At 42.0% G+C, this 19563-nt stretch overlaps 1 protein-coding gene across 1 annotated transcript; it reads left to right on the plus strand.

Annotated features, from left to right (window-relative positions):
• Positions 1–8639: 8639 nt before the first annotated feature.
• Positions 8640–18263, plus strand: clptm1l (CLPTM1 like). Its single transcript, XM_024395425.2, has 16 exons — positions 8640–9248; positions 9368–9462; positions 9722–9911; positions 10370–10527; positions 11949–12145; positions 12375–12469; positions 12833–12917; positions 13513–13616; positions 14239–14304; positions 14413–14463; positions 14591–14673; positions 16496–16530; positions 16689–16744; positions 16853–16897; positions 17147–17262; positions 17422–18263. The coding sequence occupies exons 1-16, from the start codon at positions 9084–9086 to the stop codon at positions 17510–17512; spliced, it is 1632 nt and encodes a 543-aa protein (XP_024251193.1). The 5' UTR covers positions 8640–9083; the 3' UTR covers positions 17513–18263.
• The last annotated feature ends 1300 nt before the right edge of the window (positions 18264–19563 follow it).

Consider the following 19563-nt stretch of genomic DNA (forward strand, 5'->3'; position numbering starts at 1 on the left):
GGATATGTCATGATGTTTAACCCCAAAAATAACACTAAAATATACAGTGTTTATGTCAAACAGCAAAGCAAGCATATAATATCCGGCTTGATCCGTGTAGTCACCTGATATTCTGACGCTGAAGCTTGTATTGATAATAAACATGAAAGCAGCACGATACATAGAACTGGAACATAGAACTGGAACATAGAACTTCAAGAATACATTTGACGCTAAAGAAGTTGTGGAAATATCAACTCTCCATCACGGCTAGGGCAGAGAGATGAAAGGAGAGGGGGAGAGAAGATGAAACTAACCACAAGGTGCTCTGCGAGTGCTGAGAGGTTGAGAACAAACATCAGACTGTAGTGCTGAGACAAAATAAACCACGGTTTTGGGGAACAAGAGAGGAGGAGGTGGATGAGTGTTGGAGAGAAAGAGGGGGGGGATGGAGAGAAGGGGGGAAGACAGCCCTCTGGTGGATTCTGAGGACAGGGAGTGACACACCAGCAGAATGGAGTGATCATAAACACACACATGGGGGTGATCACACACACACACATATAGACAGCTTGAGGAAGAGGAGAGGGGAGCTAGGTGGTTGTCAGTCAGCTTGAGAACTGAGAAAGAGAAGAGGGGAGCTAGGTGGCTGTCAGACAGCTTGAGAACTGAGGAAATGTATGACCTACTAACAGTTGTATTGATGTGGTCGGTTGTACACGGTCGGAAACACACAAATAAACACACCGACAGGCAAATAAAAGTAAAACAATGAAAGGAGTCACATCCTGATCTGTGTTGGCAACCTTGATCTGTCTAAATAGCACCTGTTACTGCAAGCTGAACATGAATGAGCAGTAGGCAGGCAGTGTTGTAGTTAAGGGCAGTGTTTCCCAAATCCGGTCCTCCAGCACCTCCAATGGTACATATTTTTGTTGTGACCGCGGACGAGCACACCTGATTTTATTTGTCAACTAATCATCAAGCCCTTGACAAGTTGAATCAGGTGTTTTTGTCCAGAGCTAGAGGTTCGAGGACTGGAGATGGGAAACACTGGCTTAGGCTATGGCATGACTACAGTGCTTTGAGTCATACAGCAGTAGATCACCTCTGAGATGTTCAATAAACTGTTCTCATTTAGAGACAACACTTAGGATACATTAGAGATTTGTTTTGCCTAATTAGTCTGTCATTTTACTCCAGTAGAAAGCACAGTGATCACCATTAGTACACTCTTTGTACTGATGCTCCTTCCTCAGAACAGGAGCATTATAGTGGACGGTATGCTGATCACGTAAGCAACCTTTTCAACAGCACTACACTCAGAACGGAGGTATAGCTTTCAAGTCTGTTCACTCCCTGGTGAAGTACTGCTTCAGGTAGAGTCTCAAATTGCACCCTATTCCCTATGTTAGTTCAAAAGCAGTGCACTATGTAGGGAATAAAGTGCAAATTGGGATGCAGACTTTGAGTCATAAGCCCAATGTCTGTGTTCAAAAGGAAGCAGTCATGTTAAAACAATGGTTGAATGTTGGATCAATCAATGGGCTAGATTGGAAATGTTGAAGTACCAATCTAGTTGCAGGCATTCCTATTGCCGAGTTCGAGGAGTAAGGGATCTCATGCACAGGCATTTCCCAGAGGTCTTAGTGTGAGATGAGTTCCTTTCATCTCCATGATAGCATGCCTTAGCGCTGGACAGCTCCAAGCTTTTCGCTTTTAGACACATAGCGATTTCTCTCTGTTTGGACACCCTTCCATGCAGACTCCAAAGATCAAACACAGAGGTAATCGTCTTGTTTTGCCACCATGCACTTCAAGCTGACACCCAAAGACTTTGTAGTAGTGCCTGGTTAGAAGATGAAATCAAATGCTGTCTACGAAGACATGGCCATTGGAGAGAAGGAAGGAGAGAGAGAGAGAGTCGAAGTAGTGACCAAACGGAAATAGAGCGAAAGGGAGAGAGGGAGAGAGAGAGAGTGAAGGAGAGAGAGAAAGAGAGAGAGATAGATGGAACCATTCATCTTCACTCAGTCTGGGTTATGTTGCAGTGTAATGTAATGGCTGCCGTGGATGGTTGGTGTCCAGTCTGATGTATTGGAACCAGGCATGGATAATCAACTGACCATCCATGTGCACAATCCCCATCACCATCCACAGCTCTCAAACCACCAGGAAAATCAAGTAGGTAGACATCCTGTTGTTGTTAGACACATTCAAATGACAAGACAATAAACAGGAGTTACTACATGTAGGGTTGATATTCCATCCTATCATCATTAGAGATCTCATTTGTCTTGAACAACCGAGATTGTGTTTTCTCCCTTGTTTTCACAACTCCGTCCTTCTTTTCCTCAAGCAAGACAGTTTCACTTCCAAACCAGACAACAGTTTTCACAGTACGTATGTACAGCCTCCCATACTGTTGTGTTAATTGTCCCCTTGCTGAAAATACAGATTGCAAATCCACTCATGGCTACACAAGAGAAGCAGCTGCAGATGTCTCCATTGTTTCTCTCCGCTTCGGCATCTGCCCGGTGCACTCGCCTTGATGAGATTCTCACCAGCCGGATCGAGACACTGTCTCGTTTGAACTTCAGCCGTGACGACGGCTAGATTTGAAAGAGGAGAGAGAGAGAGAGGCAGACTTGGCGGAAGTAAGAGCACACTATGGCTGATATGGGGGGGGGCAGCTGTAAAGTCAGAGGGCAATCTAAACAACAGTGCTTTCTAGGGAAGAGCGAGATCAACAGAGAGGAAAAAAAAGAGAAGAGGAGTAGTCTGGTTCTTTGATGTTTCCCCTCCATTGTTCCTCCTCAGTCAAGGTCACTTTCCTTTCAGCATTGTGGAACCCAAGTGTCTCCTGTCTCGGGAATTTGATATATGTCTCATTCTGGTCAGACATTGTGGCCGCCATATGAGAATGAATGCTTGCCAGCAATGTTCCCTCTAATTTTTTTCGGCACTGAGCTAATTTCAGTTACTGGGCTGATGGTGCCATGCATCTGATGGTGAGTCTCAGCGGAGGGAGAGAGCAGCAGACTGATGGTCCGCCACTCAACATCCCTCCGCTCTCCCTTTCCTCTACTGACACTGACCAAAAAGGGACTCCGTCTTACAGCTGATGGTGAAACTCGAGTCGCACTGCATTATTTCTGCCTCATGTACAAATTCATGTTGTTACTCCTATGAACAGAGAAAGTGAAAAATTCTTTGATATTAAAATAAGAGAGTGGAAATAGGAAGAATGGGCATTTTGTTGCATATGAAAATGCTGAATACAATGTGTTGACAGGTGAGTAAGAACTTAAACATGAACTCACTCATACAAACCTCAGCTCTTTGCTTTATTTGTTGGCAGTCTCTCCCTAGTCGTGGTTTTAAATATTTTGAAATCTCACAGTATCAACTTTGCTGTAGCTTTATTTTATGCCTGCTACATTACTGCAGTCACCGGTCATCTGAGCCATCCGATTGGCCAGCGACAGGCTATAGTGTACTTGATTTGCTCTCTGGGCGTCACTTGTGTGCTCCCTCTCCAGCCTGGAGGTCACCAGGCTGCTAGTTATGGCGTACCCCTGTCACCATCGTTACGCGCACCTGCACGTCATCAGACTCACCTGGACTCCATCACTTCCCTGATTACCTTCCCTATATATGTCACTCCCTTTAGTTCCTTCCCCAGGTGTTATTGTTTCTGTTTCATGTCTGTGTGCTGGTGTTAGTGTGTCTTGTTTTGTTTTGTATTGTATTGTATTATGTTCTGTTTATTTTATTAAAACACTCACTCCCTGAACTTGCTTCTGACTCTCAGCGCACATTGTTACACTGGGCCCGCCGGGAAGGCAGAATGAAATGGTTCAAAGTGGCAAAAGTTCACCTATGTGCAGGGCAGCTGAATCAGGTGCAACTACCACCAACAGCCAAAGACAAAAAAAGGGTTTTACATAAATGTTTGGCGAACGACTAGGAATAACTTGGCGATTGACAGGTTGGTGACCACTGCTCTAGAAAGTTGAGTGAAGTTCAATCTTGTGACTCCCTCTGTGGCTGATATTTCTGCTCGGCAGACCCGGGAGCTGCGGGGCAGTTTTCTTCCAGGACAACCTTGTACGTGGCTTGATTCATGCGTCCTTCACAAAGACAAATCTGCCCGATTCCAGCCTTGCTGAAGCACGCCCAGATCATCACCGACAGTGTGAGACATTGTGGCTTGTAGGCCTCTCCAGGTCTCGCACCCACTGTGAAATTTGGTGGATCGGTGATGATCTGGGGTTGCTTCAGCAATAATATTCCCCAATTCTGAGGATTGGTTTTTCCAGCAGGACAATGCTTCATGCCATACAGCCAACTCAATCAATGTGTGGACGGAGGACCACCAGATCAAAACCCTGTCATGGCCAGCCCAATCTCCAGACCTCAACCCCATTGAAATCCTCTGGAATGTGATCAAGAGGAAGATGGATGGTCACAAGCCATCCAACAAAGCCGAGCTGCTTTAATTCTTGCGCCAGAAGTGGCATAAAGTCACCCAACATCAACGTGAAAGACTGGTGGAGAGCATGCCAAGACACATGAAAGCTGTGATTGAAAATCAGGATTATTCCACCAAATATTGATTTCTGAACTCTTCCTAAGTTAAAATATTAATATTGTGTTTAAAAATAAATATGAGCTTATTTTCTTTGCATTATTTGAGGTCTGACAACACTGCATCTTTTTTGATTTTCACCAGTTGTCATTTTCTGCAAATAAATGCTCTAAATGACTCTTTTTATTTGGAATTTTGGAGAAATGTCAGTAGTTTATAGAATAAAACAAAATGTTAATTTTACCCAAACACATACAGTTGAAGTCAGAAGTTTACATACACTTAGGTTGGAGTCATTAAAACTTGTTTTTCAACCACTCCACAAATGTCTTGAGGTTAACAAACTATAGTTTTGGCAAGTCGGTTAGGACATTTACTTTGTGCATGACACAAGTAATTTTTCCAACAATTGTTTACAGATTGTTTCACTTATAATTCCCTGTATCACAATTCCAGTGGGTCAGAAGTTTACATACACTAAGTTGACTGTGCCTTTAAACAGCTTGGAAAATTCCAGAAAATTATGCCATGGCTTTAGAAGCTTCTGATAGGCTAATTGACATCGTGTGAGTCAATTGGAGGTGTACCTGTGGATGGATTTCAAGGCCTACCTTCAAACTCTGCCTCTTTGCTTGACATCATGGGAAAATCAAAAGAAATCAGCCAATTGTAGACCTCCACAAGTCTGGTTCATCCTTTGGAGCAATTTCCAAATGCCTGAAGGTACCACGTTCATCTGTACAAACAATGGCACGCAAGAACAAACACCATGGGACCACGCAGCGGTCATACCGCTCAGGAAGGAGACGCGTCTCCTAGAGATGAATGTACTTTGCGAAAAGTGCAAATCAATCCCAGAACAACAGCAAAGGAGCTTGTGAAGATGCTGGAGGAAACAGGTACAAAAGTATCTATATCCACAGTAAAACGAGTCCTATATCGACATAACCTGAAATGCCGCTCAGCAAGGAAGAAGCCACTGCTCCAAAAACGCCATAAAAAAAGACAGACTATGGTTTGCAACTGCACATGGAGACAAAGATCGGTCCTCTTGTCTGATAAAACAAAAATAGAACTGTTTGGCCATAATGACCACCGTTATGTTTGGAGGAAAAAGGGGGAGGCTTGCAAGCAGAAGAACACCATCCCAACTGCAAAGCACGGGGGTGGCAGCATCATGTTGTGGGGGTGCTTTGCTGCAGAAGCGACTGGTGCACTTCACAAAATAGATGGCATCATGAGGCAGGAAAATGACGTAGATATATTGAAGCAACATCTCAAGACATCAGTTAGGAAGTTAAAGCTTGGTTGCCAATGGGTCTTCCAAATGGACAATGACCCCAAGCATTCTTCCAAAGTTGTGGCAAAATGGCTTAAGGACAACAAAGTCAACGTATTGGAGTGGCCATCACAAAGCCCTGACCTCAATCCTATAGAACATTCGTGGGCAGAACTGAAAAAGCATGTGCAAGCTAGGAGGCCTACAAACCTGACTCAGTTACACCAGCTCTGTCAGGAGGAATGGGCCAAAATTCACCCAACTTATTGTGTGAAGATTGTGAAGGCTACCCGAAACATTTGACCCAAGTTAAACAATTTAAAGGCAATGCTACCAAATACTAATTGAGTGTATGTAAACTTCTGACCCACTGGGAATGTGATGAAATAAATAAAAGCTGAAATAAATCATTCTCTCTGCTATTATTCTGACATTTCACATTCTTAAAATAAAGTGGTGATCCTAACTGACCTAAGACAGGGAATTTGTACTAGGATTAAATGTCAGGAATTGTGAAAAACTAAGTTTAAATGTATTTGGCTAAGGTGTATGTAAACTTCCGACTTCAACTGTACCTATAAATAGTAAAACCAGAAAAACTGATACTTTTGCAGTGGTCTCTTAATTTTTTCCAGAGCTGTATTTGCAGTAGATAACATGCAATTACGTACGCATGACGCACCAATATGTATTTCCTGAGTGCTATAAAAATGTGATGTACTTAATGTAGAGGTGTCACTGAAGTAGTTCCAACCCTGACAATGAATGTCTGAATCCAACCTTTCATCCATATGTGTAGTCCTACGGTCAGCTCAAAGGTAATAATTAGTTGACAGGTAAACACTGAATAATGCAAAAGGACAGACAGATCTCTCATAGGAGGAGCTTCTGGCAAATAAAGATGGTATGTTATTTGCCTGCTACTTGCCTGCTTTACTCCACCTTGTTAAAGTTTTCCTTTCAGGGCGAACGGCTTTAAGAAGGCAGTACATTCCCTACCGAGATGTGTTCGTTTACTGAGGAAAGAATTCTCCCTCTTCCGCTGTTGGCCTCCAAATTAGTGTTTTTAAGCAGAAAATCTATAAAGCGGGTACAATGTAGTCTTAATTCCCTCCATGCTATTCTTTTCCTGTCCTCAATCATCCGTTACAACTCTCTCTTTTCTCCTCCTCCATCTTTTCACTGTGCCCATTTCACTCCGGGACTGCTCTGCTGCTTGCACACCAACAAGCAAAAACATACATTTATGGGGCATGCAGAAGCATACGGACACAAATACAAACATGAATGCACAGGCATGCACACGTACGCGCTCACGCACGCACACTCACACACACACACATCAAACCTTTGGGTGAAGTTGGGTGAAGCACTTGTTTCCACTCCCTTCCCTATTGCTCACTGATGATAGAACTGAAAGAATGACCATGGAAGTTCTAGAACGTCAGTGATGCTGACAAGAGATGAAAGAGTAAGTCTGGGTAGTTTGATCTCGAGGCCAGACAGGTGACTAAAACTGACCATTCACCACACCATTCTATTCATCACAGTTTCTTTCGAAGCACCATATATTCAACTTCCCTTGGTAAAAACGACCCAAAACTTTTTGGGTAGTTCTTCAATGTCTTAGCAAGGGATTAAGCCAACTATATAAACTACATTTCTCCCTAACTGGCACCTCTTGGTCATTTTAAGTCTAATGACTGAGCAATTTTGCGCATCGGCCGACACATTGCAAAGCGTGAAACAAATTCTGAGCAACACTTATTAAAATGTGTTGCAAATAGCTTATGCCTTTGAGAAGACCTAGTAACTATACTGAACAAAAATAGAAATGCAACATTTAAAGTGTTGGTCCCATGTTTCATGAGCTTAAATAAAAGATCCCAGAAATGTTCCATACGCACATAAAGCTTATTTCTTTGAAATTTGGGGCACAAATTTGTTTACATCCCTGTTACTGAGCATTTCTCCTTTGCCAAGATAATCCATCCACAGGTGTGGAATTACAAGAAGCTGATTAAACAGCATGATCATTACACAGGTGCACCTTGTGCTGGTGGCAATTAAAGACCACTCAAAAATGTGCAGTTTTGTCACACAACACAATACCACAGATGTCTCAAGTTTTGATGGAGCGTGCAATTGGCATGCTGACTGCAGGAAATCTACCAGAGCAGTTGGCAGAGAATTTAATGTTAATTTCTCTACCATAAGCCACCGCCAATGTTGTTTTAGAGAATTTGGCCGGACATCCAACCGGCCTCACAACTGCAGACCACGTGTAACCACGCCAGCCCAGGACCTCGACATACAGCTTCTTCACCTGCGGGACAAGCCACCTGGAAAAACGTATTCTAAATGACTGTGGGTGGAGCTATGCCCTCCCAGGCCCACCCATGGCTGTGCCCCTGCCCAGTCATTTGAAATACATAGATCCATTAATTTCAATTGGCATATTTTCTTATATGAGCTGTAACTCAGTAAAAATGTTGAAATTGTTGCATGTTGCATTTGTATTTTTGTTCAGTATACATATATTTTATTTATTCAAGTGTAGAGGTTTGTGTTAATTGTTTTCGGCATAGTTTTATTTGTTTGTACAATACATGAAAAATACACAAATTATGCTTCTTCTGTTTATTTTGCCCTGGCACTGACAGTAAAAAGTTTACTTTGAAATACTGAAATTATAATGAAGAGCGGGCTGCACGGCATGGAGCGTGGGTGACATCTTCTGGTCAAGATATTTTCAGTCGGTATGCAAATTGTCAGATTTGCGCAGCCGCAGTTTGATACTCCCTTCATCGTCTAACCAGGAAATACATCACGGAAGTAGCTAGCTGACACTACGCTTTTAGCTAAAATAGACATGATATTGCGATTTCGAGAGACAAACTGATGAGCAGAATTCGGGGATTTTAAATTTCACCAAATATTTACTCAGATACATTGCATTTGATAGGTTAAAGAGATGAGGAGACGTACACTGTGATAAACGATAGCTAGCCATGGTTAGCCTAGCACCTGCCGACAGCTGTGACCACAATGCCCAGTCCACAAGCTACGTTAACGTTTCAGTATGAGAAATGCATCAACTGACGTTAATCTTCTTTAGCTAAATTCTCTTTCGGCTTCGCGTTAGTTCTCGCTCCTTGGTTTAGAGGAGGATAGCGTCGCTACAGTATCTGCCTTGCACATTTCATATTTGAAGGACTATACTCAATCGGCAGCATGTTTCAGAAGACCTCTTTCACGACGCTCATAGTCGGGGTGTTCGTTGTGTATGTTTTGCACACTTGCTGGGTGATGTATGGCATCGTTTACACCAAGCCTTGTGAGAACCCCAAATTCGAAAACTGCCTCAAACCTTATTTGGCAGGAAAAACACGACTGCAGGTTGGTATGCATCGTTGCAAGCTAGCTAGATGGAATGCAAACTTAGTGCAATCCGTTTTTGCAACTGCTAAGTGTGTGAACATTTGCTGTGTTGTCGGTTTTTTTCCTCCCATTCTCAGCTGAGTATCTACACTGCTTTACGACCCAATGCTGATGGTGGACACACCCTCATTCACAAGGAGGAGGACTTTGATGTGGAGTCCAAGTTTGAAAGGTGCAACTTTTCTTACAGTGACAGGATATGGCTGTATATATGGCAGTTGTAGTAAGCAGTATGATCACCTATGGAAACTTTGGTAGACACAGTGATCTCTGGGTAGTTGCAGGACGACTTGGACTTCATATACGCAAATAATCCAAAACGGCTGCCCAAATTCATAGTCAATTATTAACGTTGAACAAACAGAAAATAGAGAGTATTTTAACCTGCAGAGTTGTACCTCTCCCTGCTATATTTATCCCTTTTCCTAAAGGATAGTGAATGTGTCTCTCCCAAAGAAGACCCGCAAGAATGGGACGTTGTATGCCATGGTGTTTGTGCACCAGGCAGGCATGTCTCCGTGGCAGGACCCTAGGCAGGTGCACCTGGTGACCCAGCTCACCACCTACATGATACCCAAACCACTGGAGGTCAGCCTGATCTCAGGGGAGGAAGCACCGAAGGTCAGACTACTATTACACCACACAACGGCTGCATTCCCTAAATAGTGCACTATAGGCTCTGGTCAAAAATTAGGTCACTCTAAGGAAATAGGTTGCTATTTGGGATGCAGACAGAATGTACAAGAGCCATGGAAAAGCTCCAACGCAAGTTACCCGTAGGTGTCTGTTGAAAGGTCTTTATTGTTAGGGTATGTCCATGCACACAGACAGTGGCTTGCCTTGTAATCAAACATCCTGAAGGGTCCCTTTTGTAGCATTTTTTTTTTCCATGTTTGTCTACATAACAGTCTGGTACATTTTAATATCTTCCACATTGGAATGCGTTTCTGTGGGGTATGTCTTTCAAGCTGTCATGCTGAGTTTGTTTTTACCATTGCCCTTTTCTGCGTTTCTCATTAGTGTTGTTTTGTTTTTCCCTTGTCTTTTTCTCTGATCTGTTGTTATTGTGCCCAGTGCAGCCAGAGCAGCTGAAACGGAAGACTACTACTGGAGGTGACTCTGCAGTGGACCGGCCAGTGTCTCACTGGCGCTCCCGTCTCACACTCAATGTGGTGTCAGAAGACTTTGTCTTCGACAGGGACTTCCTGCCCAGTGACGTGCACCGCTACTTGAAAGTGTAAGTACACACTTAGCACAACACTTAGCACTAACTCATGATACAAGCTAGCTAGCCCTTGATCATGACTCTGTTCCATTACATTAGACATAAAAGTCATTGGACAAAGGTGTCTCTAGGGGAGGGGGTTTGTTAAGATCCCTGACGCTCGTTCTGAACATCAACATGCATCACTTGCGGTACAGTTTAGGATGCTTAAGGACCTTATCTTTCATATCGGCGAGAAATAATAATAAAAATAAAAAGGTTAAATTGATACACACGTTGATAGGGTTAGTGTTTCCACGTGGCCATATCATATCTCCATGATACTGCTCTTGTTTATGGAAAATAGACGGAAGACTAGAGGCGACCGAACACCTGTGCTAATTAGCGATCTAGCATGCTCCCAACACCTGTGCTAATTAGCTATCTAGCATGCTCCCAACACCTGTGCTAATTAGCTATCTAGCATGCTCCCAACACCTGTGCTAATTAGCTATCTAGCATGCTCCCAACACCTGTGCTAATTAGCTATCTAGCATGCTCCCAACACCTGTGCTAATTAGCTATCTAGCATGCTCCCAACACCTGTGCTAATTAGCTATCTAGCATGCTCCCAACACCTGTGCTAATTAGCTATCTAGCATGCTCCCAACACCTGTGCTAATTAGCTATCTAGCATGCTCCCAACACCTGTGCTAATTAGCTATCTAGCATGCTCCCAACACCTGTGTGTCAGCGTGACTCAGGAAGTGTAGTTTCGACAGATGGAGCTGTATGGTTCTGTGCAAAACTGCTACAGTAAGTGTACCTTTTTTTATTTGAAGGATTTTTTCTCGCTGATGAAAGATAAGTGCCATATGTTTTGAAAAGCCGTATCGCAAGTGATTATTATTGACGCTTCTAAATTTAAAACACAGCATGGGGATTGTAGTTCATGAGACAGTCGTGGTCGAAGCTAATGGCTGAGAACTGTAGGCAGAAGGCAGAATGCCGCCTAGAGTTTGAGAGAACTCGATACAATCCAGAATTGAAATTCATCATACACTCACAAATAGACACCTGGCACTAATATACAATACACAATACAAAAATGTCAACTTTAAGTTCCAAAGCCTTTATTATAAACTAGGTGGTTCCAGCCCTGAATGCTGATTGGCTGACAGCCGTGGTATATGAGACTGTATACCACGGGTATGACATTTTCTTTTTACTGCTCTATTTACTTAAGTAACCAGTTTATAATAGCAATAAGGCACCTCAGGTGTTTGTGGTATATGGCCAATATACCACAGCTGTTGGCTGTATCCAGGCACTCCGCGGTGCATCGTGCAGAAGAACAGCCCTTAGCCATGGTATATTGGCATATACCACACCCCCCCGTGCCTTATTGCTTAATTCATTGATGGATTTTCCTTGATTGTTGTACTGTATTCAAGATTTCAAAATGGAAAAAAGATGGTGTACCTCCCACTGCTGTTTGTGGATGAGCTGAGCAACCGAGTGAAGGACTTGATGGAGATCAACAGCACCAGCATTGAACTGCCTCTCACTATCTCCTATGATACCATCTCCCTCGGGAAACTCCGCTTCTGGATTCACATGCAAGATGCCGTCTACTCTCTGCAACAGTTCGGTGAGTAGTACGATGGAAATATAATTCTATGGGGGACATTTTCATGCAAAGTTCAAGAACTACAATAAACCTCATCATAACACCTTTTTTGCACAATTGGTTAGAGCCTGTAAGTAAGAATTTCACTGTAAGGTCTACACCTGTTGTATTCGGTGCACGTGACAAATAAACTTTGATTTGATTTGAATCTCACAGTGAGATTGAATTGGTTTGTTTGTTGTGATTTCAGGCTTCACTGAGAAAGACGCGGATGAAATCAAGGGCATATTCGTGGACACCAACCTGTACCTCTTAGCCCTTACTTTCTTTGTAGCTGCCTTTCATGTAAGACCAAAGTCTACCAGTGTCACTTCATGGATGATTCTGACTCACAGGCCTAAATCAGGGGCGGACAACTTTGATGGGGGTGGGGGCCACAAAAAATCTGAGATCATCATACGGGTTTGCCGGCCCTAGCATTTTGGGGGCCCTAAGCAAAATATTGTTGCCCCAAGAGAAAAACTTGTGCAACTACATTTCGAAATTGCACCTTGTCTACTGTATTCTAATTCTCAACAGGAAGTTGAGACCATAACTGATTTCCTAAAAACATTTAAAGTTTTTTATTATACAAAAGCGCAGTTTCCCATCACTGGCCTAAATGATTCCTGTGTCACGTTGAATTTTAAAAGCATATATCCTTTGCAGCTCCTCTTTGATTTCCTGGCCTTCAAAAATGACATCAGCTTCTGGAAGCAGAAGAAAAGCATGGTGGGGATGTCCAGCAAAGCAGGTGGGTCGATTTCTCAGTAGGATGCTGTTAGGCAGGGTCGGGGTCAATTCCAATTTGAAGTTAATCAATTCAGGAAGTGATTCGAATTTAGAAGTAAAACATTGAAACACTTTTGAAATAAATAGCATCTCCTTTTCAGTTTATTGATAAATGATTTGTAAATAAATGCAATTATTTTTCAATTATTTATTTGAAATTTCAGTTCACTTCTTGAATTGACTGGCTTCAACTCGAATTGAGCCCAACCATGGCTGTTTTGGATGGATAGTCTTATCTCTCTGTGTGCTCTGGTTAGTCATCCAGAATTTCACTGTTAGATACCTGTAGTTGTCTAAATTCAGATGTTTTGGTTACAATCAGTTATAGGACCAAACACACATCATATGGAACATTAGTACACTAACAGCTACATTTCTGTTTAAAGCTATAATCCAAATGGTCACTAATATGAACTTGTATTTCTCTCTCACAACGTTGTGACTATTCAGTGGAATTGAATATTTCATATGTGCGTTTGTATGTGGGATGATATGTAATTCTATATAACCAATTGTGGACTATTCTTAGACCTGTTTATGTTGTGGTCCTTTTACAGTACTGTGGAGGTGTTTCAGCACCATTGTCATTTTCATGTACCTGTTTGATGAGCAGACAAGCCTGCTGGTCCTCATTCCTGCTGGAATTGGCTCCCTGATCGAGGTACGTCTCCACACATGCTGTCAGTGACTGTGTCCCAATTGGCACCCTATTCCCTATGTAGTTCCCCACTGCTTTTAACCAGGGCTATGTCCCAATTAACTCTCCTTCCTCCCAAAGTGTGCACTTGTTCACTATTTTACTTATTTGGAAGGAAATGACAAGTATAAGAAATATGGTGGAAACTCCGCTAGCAGATGCCTCCATCAATCCAATGCTTTTAGATTTGTGGGAAGTAGTGAACGAGTGCATACTTAAGGAGATACTGTATTATTGGATTGCACCTCAGGGTTCTGGTCAAGTTGTCTGCTACATAGGGAATAGGGTGCCATTTCTGAAACAGACAGTGTTTCCTTAAAGTTACTGCTGTTCATGTTAGTATAATATCTGACCTATTGGATTTTTCCAGGCATTGACCTTTCTCATATTGAGTAGATTAGATTTTTCTGTTTTCTGCACTTAGATAATCACTGAATAGTGCACTATGTTTTCCTGCTTTTTAGGTTTGGTAATCCCCTCATTCTATTTCCTGGTTTCTCTAATCCGCTATGTTTAGATCCTTGTAGATTTTTACACTGTGTCCTCCCATGACTAGTAAATCACTGGTTTATCTGTCCCTCTACAGGTGTGGAAGGTGAAGAAAGCCTTTAAGATACAGATTATCTGGAAGGGTGTAAGACCAACGTTCATAGTAAGTCTGGTTTGTTTGTAAAGATAGGTTTTTCAGAGTTGATTTGCTTACGATTCCATTTGTTCTATGTTAGTTCTACATGCATATCAAGTGTTTGTTTCCCCACAGTTTGGGAAATCTGACGAATCAGAGAGAAGGACTGAAGAGTATGATACTCTGGTGAGACTTGTCCATTTAAAAAAAACACCAAACATAATATTTGTTCCTTTCTCCTCAATTTGTATACAGTAGTATTGTCATGAATTGCATCAATTTGATTTAGTTTACAATGTTCTTCTCTTCCCAGGCAATGAAGTACCTCTCGTATTTACTCTACCCAATGTGTATTGGAGGAGCTGTTTATGCCTTAGTTTTTTTGAGATACAAAAGGTAGGCTATAACTTTATTGTGTGGATATTAACAGTTGGATCTACCACAGCAGGGATCATCAACTAGATTCAGTCGCAGGCCGATTTAAAAAAATTAAAAAAGTTGTATTTTTTGAGCGGCTGGTCAAATTAAACCACCAGTTGGGGAACCCTGTATTAGAATGATGGGCAACTGTAGTACTTTTCTGGGGGAGGGGGGATTATTATTTTGGGGGAAAACAATCCCAGGCTACACTAATACAACATCTGATACCTGATAGAAAGTATGTAGACATTTTAATGGACCCCTTGACTTTTTCCACATTTTGTTATGTTACAGCCTTATTCTAAAAATTGATGGGAAAAAAAACATTTAATCCATCTACACACACTACTCCATAATGACAAAGCAAAAACAGGTTTGTAGACATTTTTGGAAATGTATTAAGAATATAAAACTCACATTTTAGATAAGTATTCAGACCCTTTACTCAGTACTTTGTTGAAGCACCTTTGGCAGCGATTACAGCCTCAAGTCTTTTTGGGTATGACCCTACAAGATTGGCACACCTGTATTTGGTGAGTTTCTCCCATTCTTCTCTGCAGAGCCTCTCAAACTCGTGTCAGGTTGAGTGGGGAGTGTCACTATAAAGCTATTTTCAGGTCTCTCCAGAGATGTTCACATCCGGGCTCTGGCATGGCCACTCAAGGACATTCAGAGACTTGAGAAGCCACTCCTGCATTGTCTTGGCTGTGTGCTTGGGATCTTTGTCCTGTTGGAAGGTGAACCTTCACCCCAGTCTGAGGTCCTGAGCGCTCTGGAGCAGATTTTCATCAAGGATCTCCCCATACTTTGCTCCATTCATCTTTCCCTCGATCCTGACTAGTCTCGCACGTCCTGCCGCTGAAAACCATCACCACAGCATAATGATGCTGCCACCACCATACTTCACCGTAGGGATGGTGCCAGGTTTCTTTTACGGACGAGTGGCTTCATTCTGGCTTCGTTGGTGGATTGTTGCAGAGATGGTTGTCCTTCTGGAAGGTTCTCCCATCTCCACAGAGGAACAGTGGAGTGACCATCGGGTTCTTGGCCACCTCCCTGACCAAGGCCCTTCTCCCCTGATTGGTCAGTTTGGCTGGGCGGCCAGCTCTAGGAAGAGTCTTGGTGGTTTCAAACTTTTTCCATTTAAGAATGATTGAGGCCATTGTGTTCTTGGGGACATTCAATGCTGCAGACATTTTTTGGTACCATTCCCCAGATCTGTGCATCGACACAATCCTGTCTCGGAGCTCTACGGACAATTCCGTTGACCTCATGGCTTGGTTTTTGCTCTGACATGCACTGTCAACTGTGGGACCTTTCCAAATCATGTCTAATCGATAGAATTTACCACAGGTGTACTCCAATCAAGTTGTAGAAGCATCTTAAGGATGATAAATGGAAACAGGATGCACCTGAGCTCAATGTTGAGTCTCATAGCAAAGGGTCTGAATACTTATGTAAATAAGGTATTTCTGTTTTTGTCTCTGAATACATTTGCAAAGATTTCTAAAACCCTGTTTTCGCTTTGTCGTTGTGGGGTATTTTAGAACAAGGCTGTAATGTAACAAAATGTGGAAAAGGGGAAGGTGTCTGAATACTTTCCAAATGCACTGTATTTTGAAAAAAGTGCCCTTTTTATGGCCTCCAATTGATTTTGACAAACAAATCGGTCCAGAAAAATAATCTGTGCGGGCCTGGGTTGCATTTCCAAATCCTAATGTGAGCCTCTAAATGTTGGACTACTAAAAGATGTGTGTTTGAATGTGTAATAATGTCTCCTTTGCTTTCTGTTTGACAGTTGGTACTCTTGGATCATCAACAGTTTAGTGAATGGTAAGGTCACTGATCTTATCCTGAGGCCAGCATGATTTGCTTTAATTAACTTTTTCCACTGGGGTTTCCATACATAAAAATGTATACACGCAATATTATTATATTACTTTTGAAAGCTAGATTTACTTTATCGACTTTGATGGTTCCTTTTTTGACAGGGGTGTACGCTTTTGGATTCCTCTTCATGCTACCTCAACTCTTTGTTAACTACAAGGTCAGTTCCATTATACTAAGTACTAGTGCACATGTCTTCTGTTATATTATTCATGAGGCTAATGGCCAGATGCTGGTGTCCATATCGATTATTCTCTTTTTTCAACAGTTTAAGTCTGTGGCACATCTACCCTGGAAAGCATTCATGTATAAAGTGAGTGGATAATATAGTGTATTTATTTGAGAATTTTTCTGGTTTTACACTAAATGTTAGATGTCTCAGAAATAGTTGAATCATTAAAGGTCAATTATAGTATGTTTACCGGTATGTGTAGTAATTGTTGCAATGAAGCATACATAAATCTATCAGACAAAGACATCATAATAAGTGGATGACAATGAAACTGAAGGATGTTGATAATGGAAGTTTATATTTATTACATCTCATCTTGACCATCCCCAGGCATTCAACACCTTCATCGATGACATATTTGCCTTCATCATCACGATGCCCACCTCCCACCGGCTAGCCTGCTTCAGGGATGATGTGGTCTTCCTCGTCTACTTGTACCAGAGATGGTAAGGCGCACACACACGCACTGTAGTTTCTCTAAATTGACTGTTGCAGTTTGTCAAATTATTCATTTGTAACACTACCTCCAATGAAGAACAGAATATCCTCAGATTGACTGTCAATTTGTTTACAACAATCTTTTCCCACTCCTTTTCTCTCCTAAGGCTGTATCCTGTTGATAAGACCAGAATGAATGAATATGGACTGTCTTACGACGAGGAAGAGAAACACAAAGGGAAAGCTCATGAAGACTAAATCTGTAGTTGATCGCACACACGCTGGTCCTGAGAGCCATGTGTAGAATATGGACCTAGACATCGTTGTGCTGGGATGGGATACAATGCCAATAAAACGCATTGGTGTTATTTGTTACAAGGGGGATTTTCCTAGTAGGGAAGGTTCAGCTATCCTTACTGCCCTCCGAGCCCCTCACTTCCAGGTAGTCACATCCTTGCCGGTCACCACCCACCCAACCTTAAACAGGACCTACCCAGGCCATTGAATACTTGAGTGGGCTTTCTTAAGCAATGCGATGAATAGCACCACACTGGTTGAATTCGCCACAGCTTCCACCAGTTGGACCAACCCATGATTGATGTGTAACATGATTGGTGAATGTATGTTTGTCTATGGGATAGGACCAACTCAGTCCCCCTCCAGCCTCCATCCCTGCCTGCCTGCACATGTTTGTCCCATCCAACATAAAAACACATTGAACCCTACCTGGCGTTTCATGTTGTCGTCATCAGGATACACACTGACTGATGTCAACACACTGACTGATGTCAACAGTCCGTTTTGTACACTTGGTCAAAGCGTCCAGAATTCTAAGCTGTTTGATCATTCAGAAGATCTCTGCTTTTATGTTTGTATTTGACCTTGTAAAGTATTAGAACATGAAGACCATGAGATGATGGTGCCAAATATGGGAAACATTGATGTGCTTTTGAATGCGAAAATGTGTGATGTTAAATTTTGTTAACTGTTATTAAAGCATTTGATAATGTTTGATTGTATGGTGGAGTTTTTGTTTTAATTTACAACACATATCACACTAACAAAACAACAAAACACACCACATGTAAACATGACACATTGTTCTCTTACTGTCTAAATCATTTTAAGTAAAAAATATGCATTTCTATACTTTTCTATTCATATCACAATGTCGTCCTAACCCAAAATCTAAATTACAAAGTTCCGCATATAGGAGTAACAAAATAAATAAATAGGTACTTAATATTATGAATGTTGGAGTCATGATAAATAAATCAAATTAACTGGGCAAGTCAGTAAGAACAAATTCTTATTTTACAGTGACAGCCTACCTTGGCCAAGCCTTCCCCTAACCCGGACGACGCTGGGACAATTGTGCGACTCCCGATCACGGACGGTTGTGATACAGCCCGGGATTGAACCAGGGTCTGTAGTAACGCCTCTAGCACTGAGATGCAGTGTCTTAGACTGCTGCGGCACACAGGAGCCTATTAAAATTGCCATTAATTTCTCATTATGTACATGATTTGTGTGAATTACACTTGATTGGTATAATGATTGTGTATCAATACACATGAATGGTATTAATTACATATAAATAACACACTACTTGTGAAACGTTTTAGAACACCTCATTCAAGGGTTTTTCTTAATTTGTACTATTTTCTACATTCTAGAATAATAGTGAAGACATCACAACTATGAAATAACACATATGGAATCATGTAGTAACCAAAAAAGTGTAGGACAAATAATATACTTTATATTTGATATTCTTCAAATAGCCACCCTTTGCCTTGATGACAGCTTTGCACACTAGATGAATAGCAGACACCTCCACCAGCATCAACCTAGGAGGCTAAAATACCATTTACGCTTGATCTGAAAATGTGGTTGGAGACGCTGTATGGATGGTGTGACGCAATTGCGGCGCCTCCGGAGGCATGCAGAGGCCAAATTGAGCTCCGTACTACATCGCCGTGCGCCTCTCAAATGTTTTAACAATGCAGAGGGCTCCTTATAGCTCTGCATTGACATGATCGGTTGACGGTAGATGAGGGTGGGAGGTCCTGTATAAACACAAACTAATTTCCTTGACATCTTCCTTCACAGTTTTGCTCTGACTTCTGCGGAGGCTGCATAGCAGTAAATGCTGTATGTCCAATGCAGATGTCGGATTCACCATGTAGCAACCTTTAGGGTGGAACCAGGTCAGACTGACTGCTGTAACTTCAACGGTTCATCAGTCTCAGGCGAACAGTTAAGCTGAGCAACAGGAAGTAAAGGCCAATCTGGCCTGGTTCTCTCTC

The sequence above is a fragment of the Oncorhynchus tshawytscha genome, linkage group LG31 (genome assembly GCF_018296145.1).
Source record: "Oncorhynchus tshawytscha isolate Ot180627B linkage group LG31, Otsh_v2.0, whole genome shotgun sequence".
Taxonomy (NCBI): Eukaryota; Metazoa; Chordata; class Actinopteri; order Salmoniformes; family Salmonidae; genus Oncorhynchus; species Oncorhynchus tshawytscha.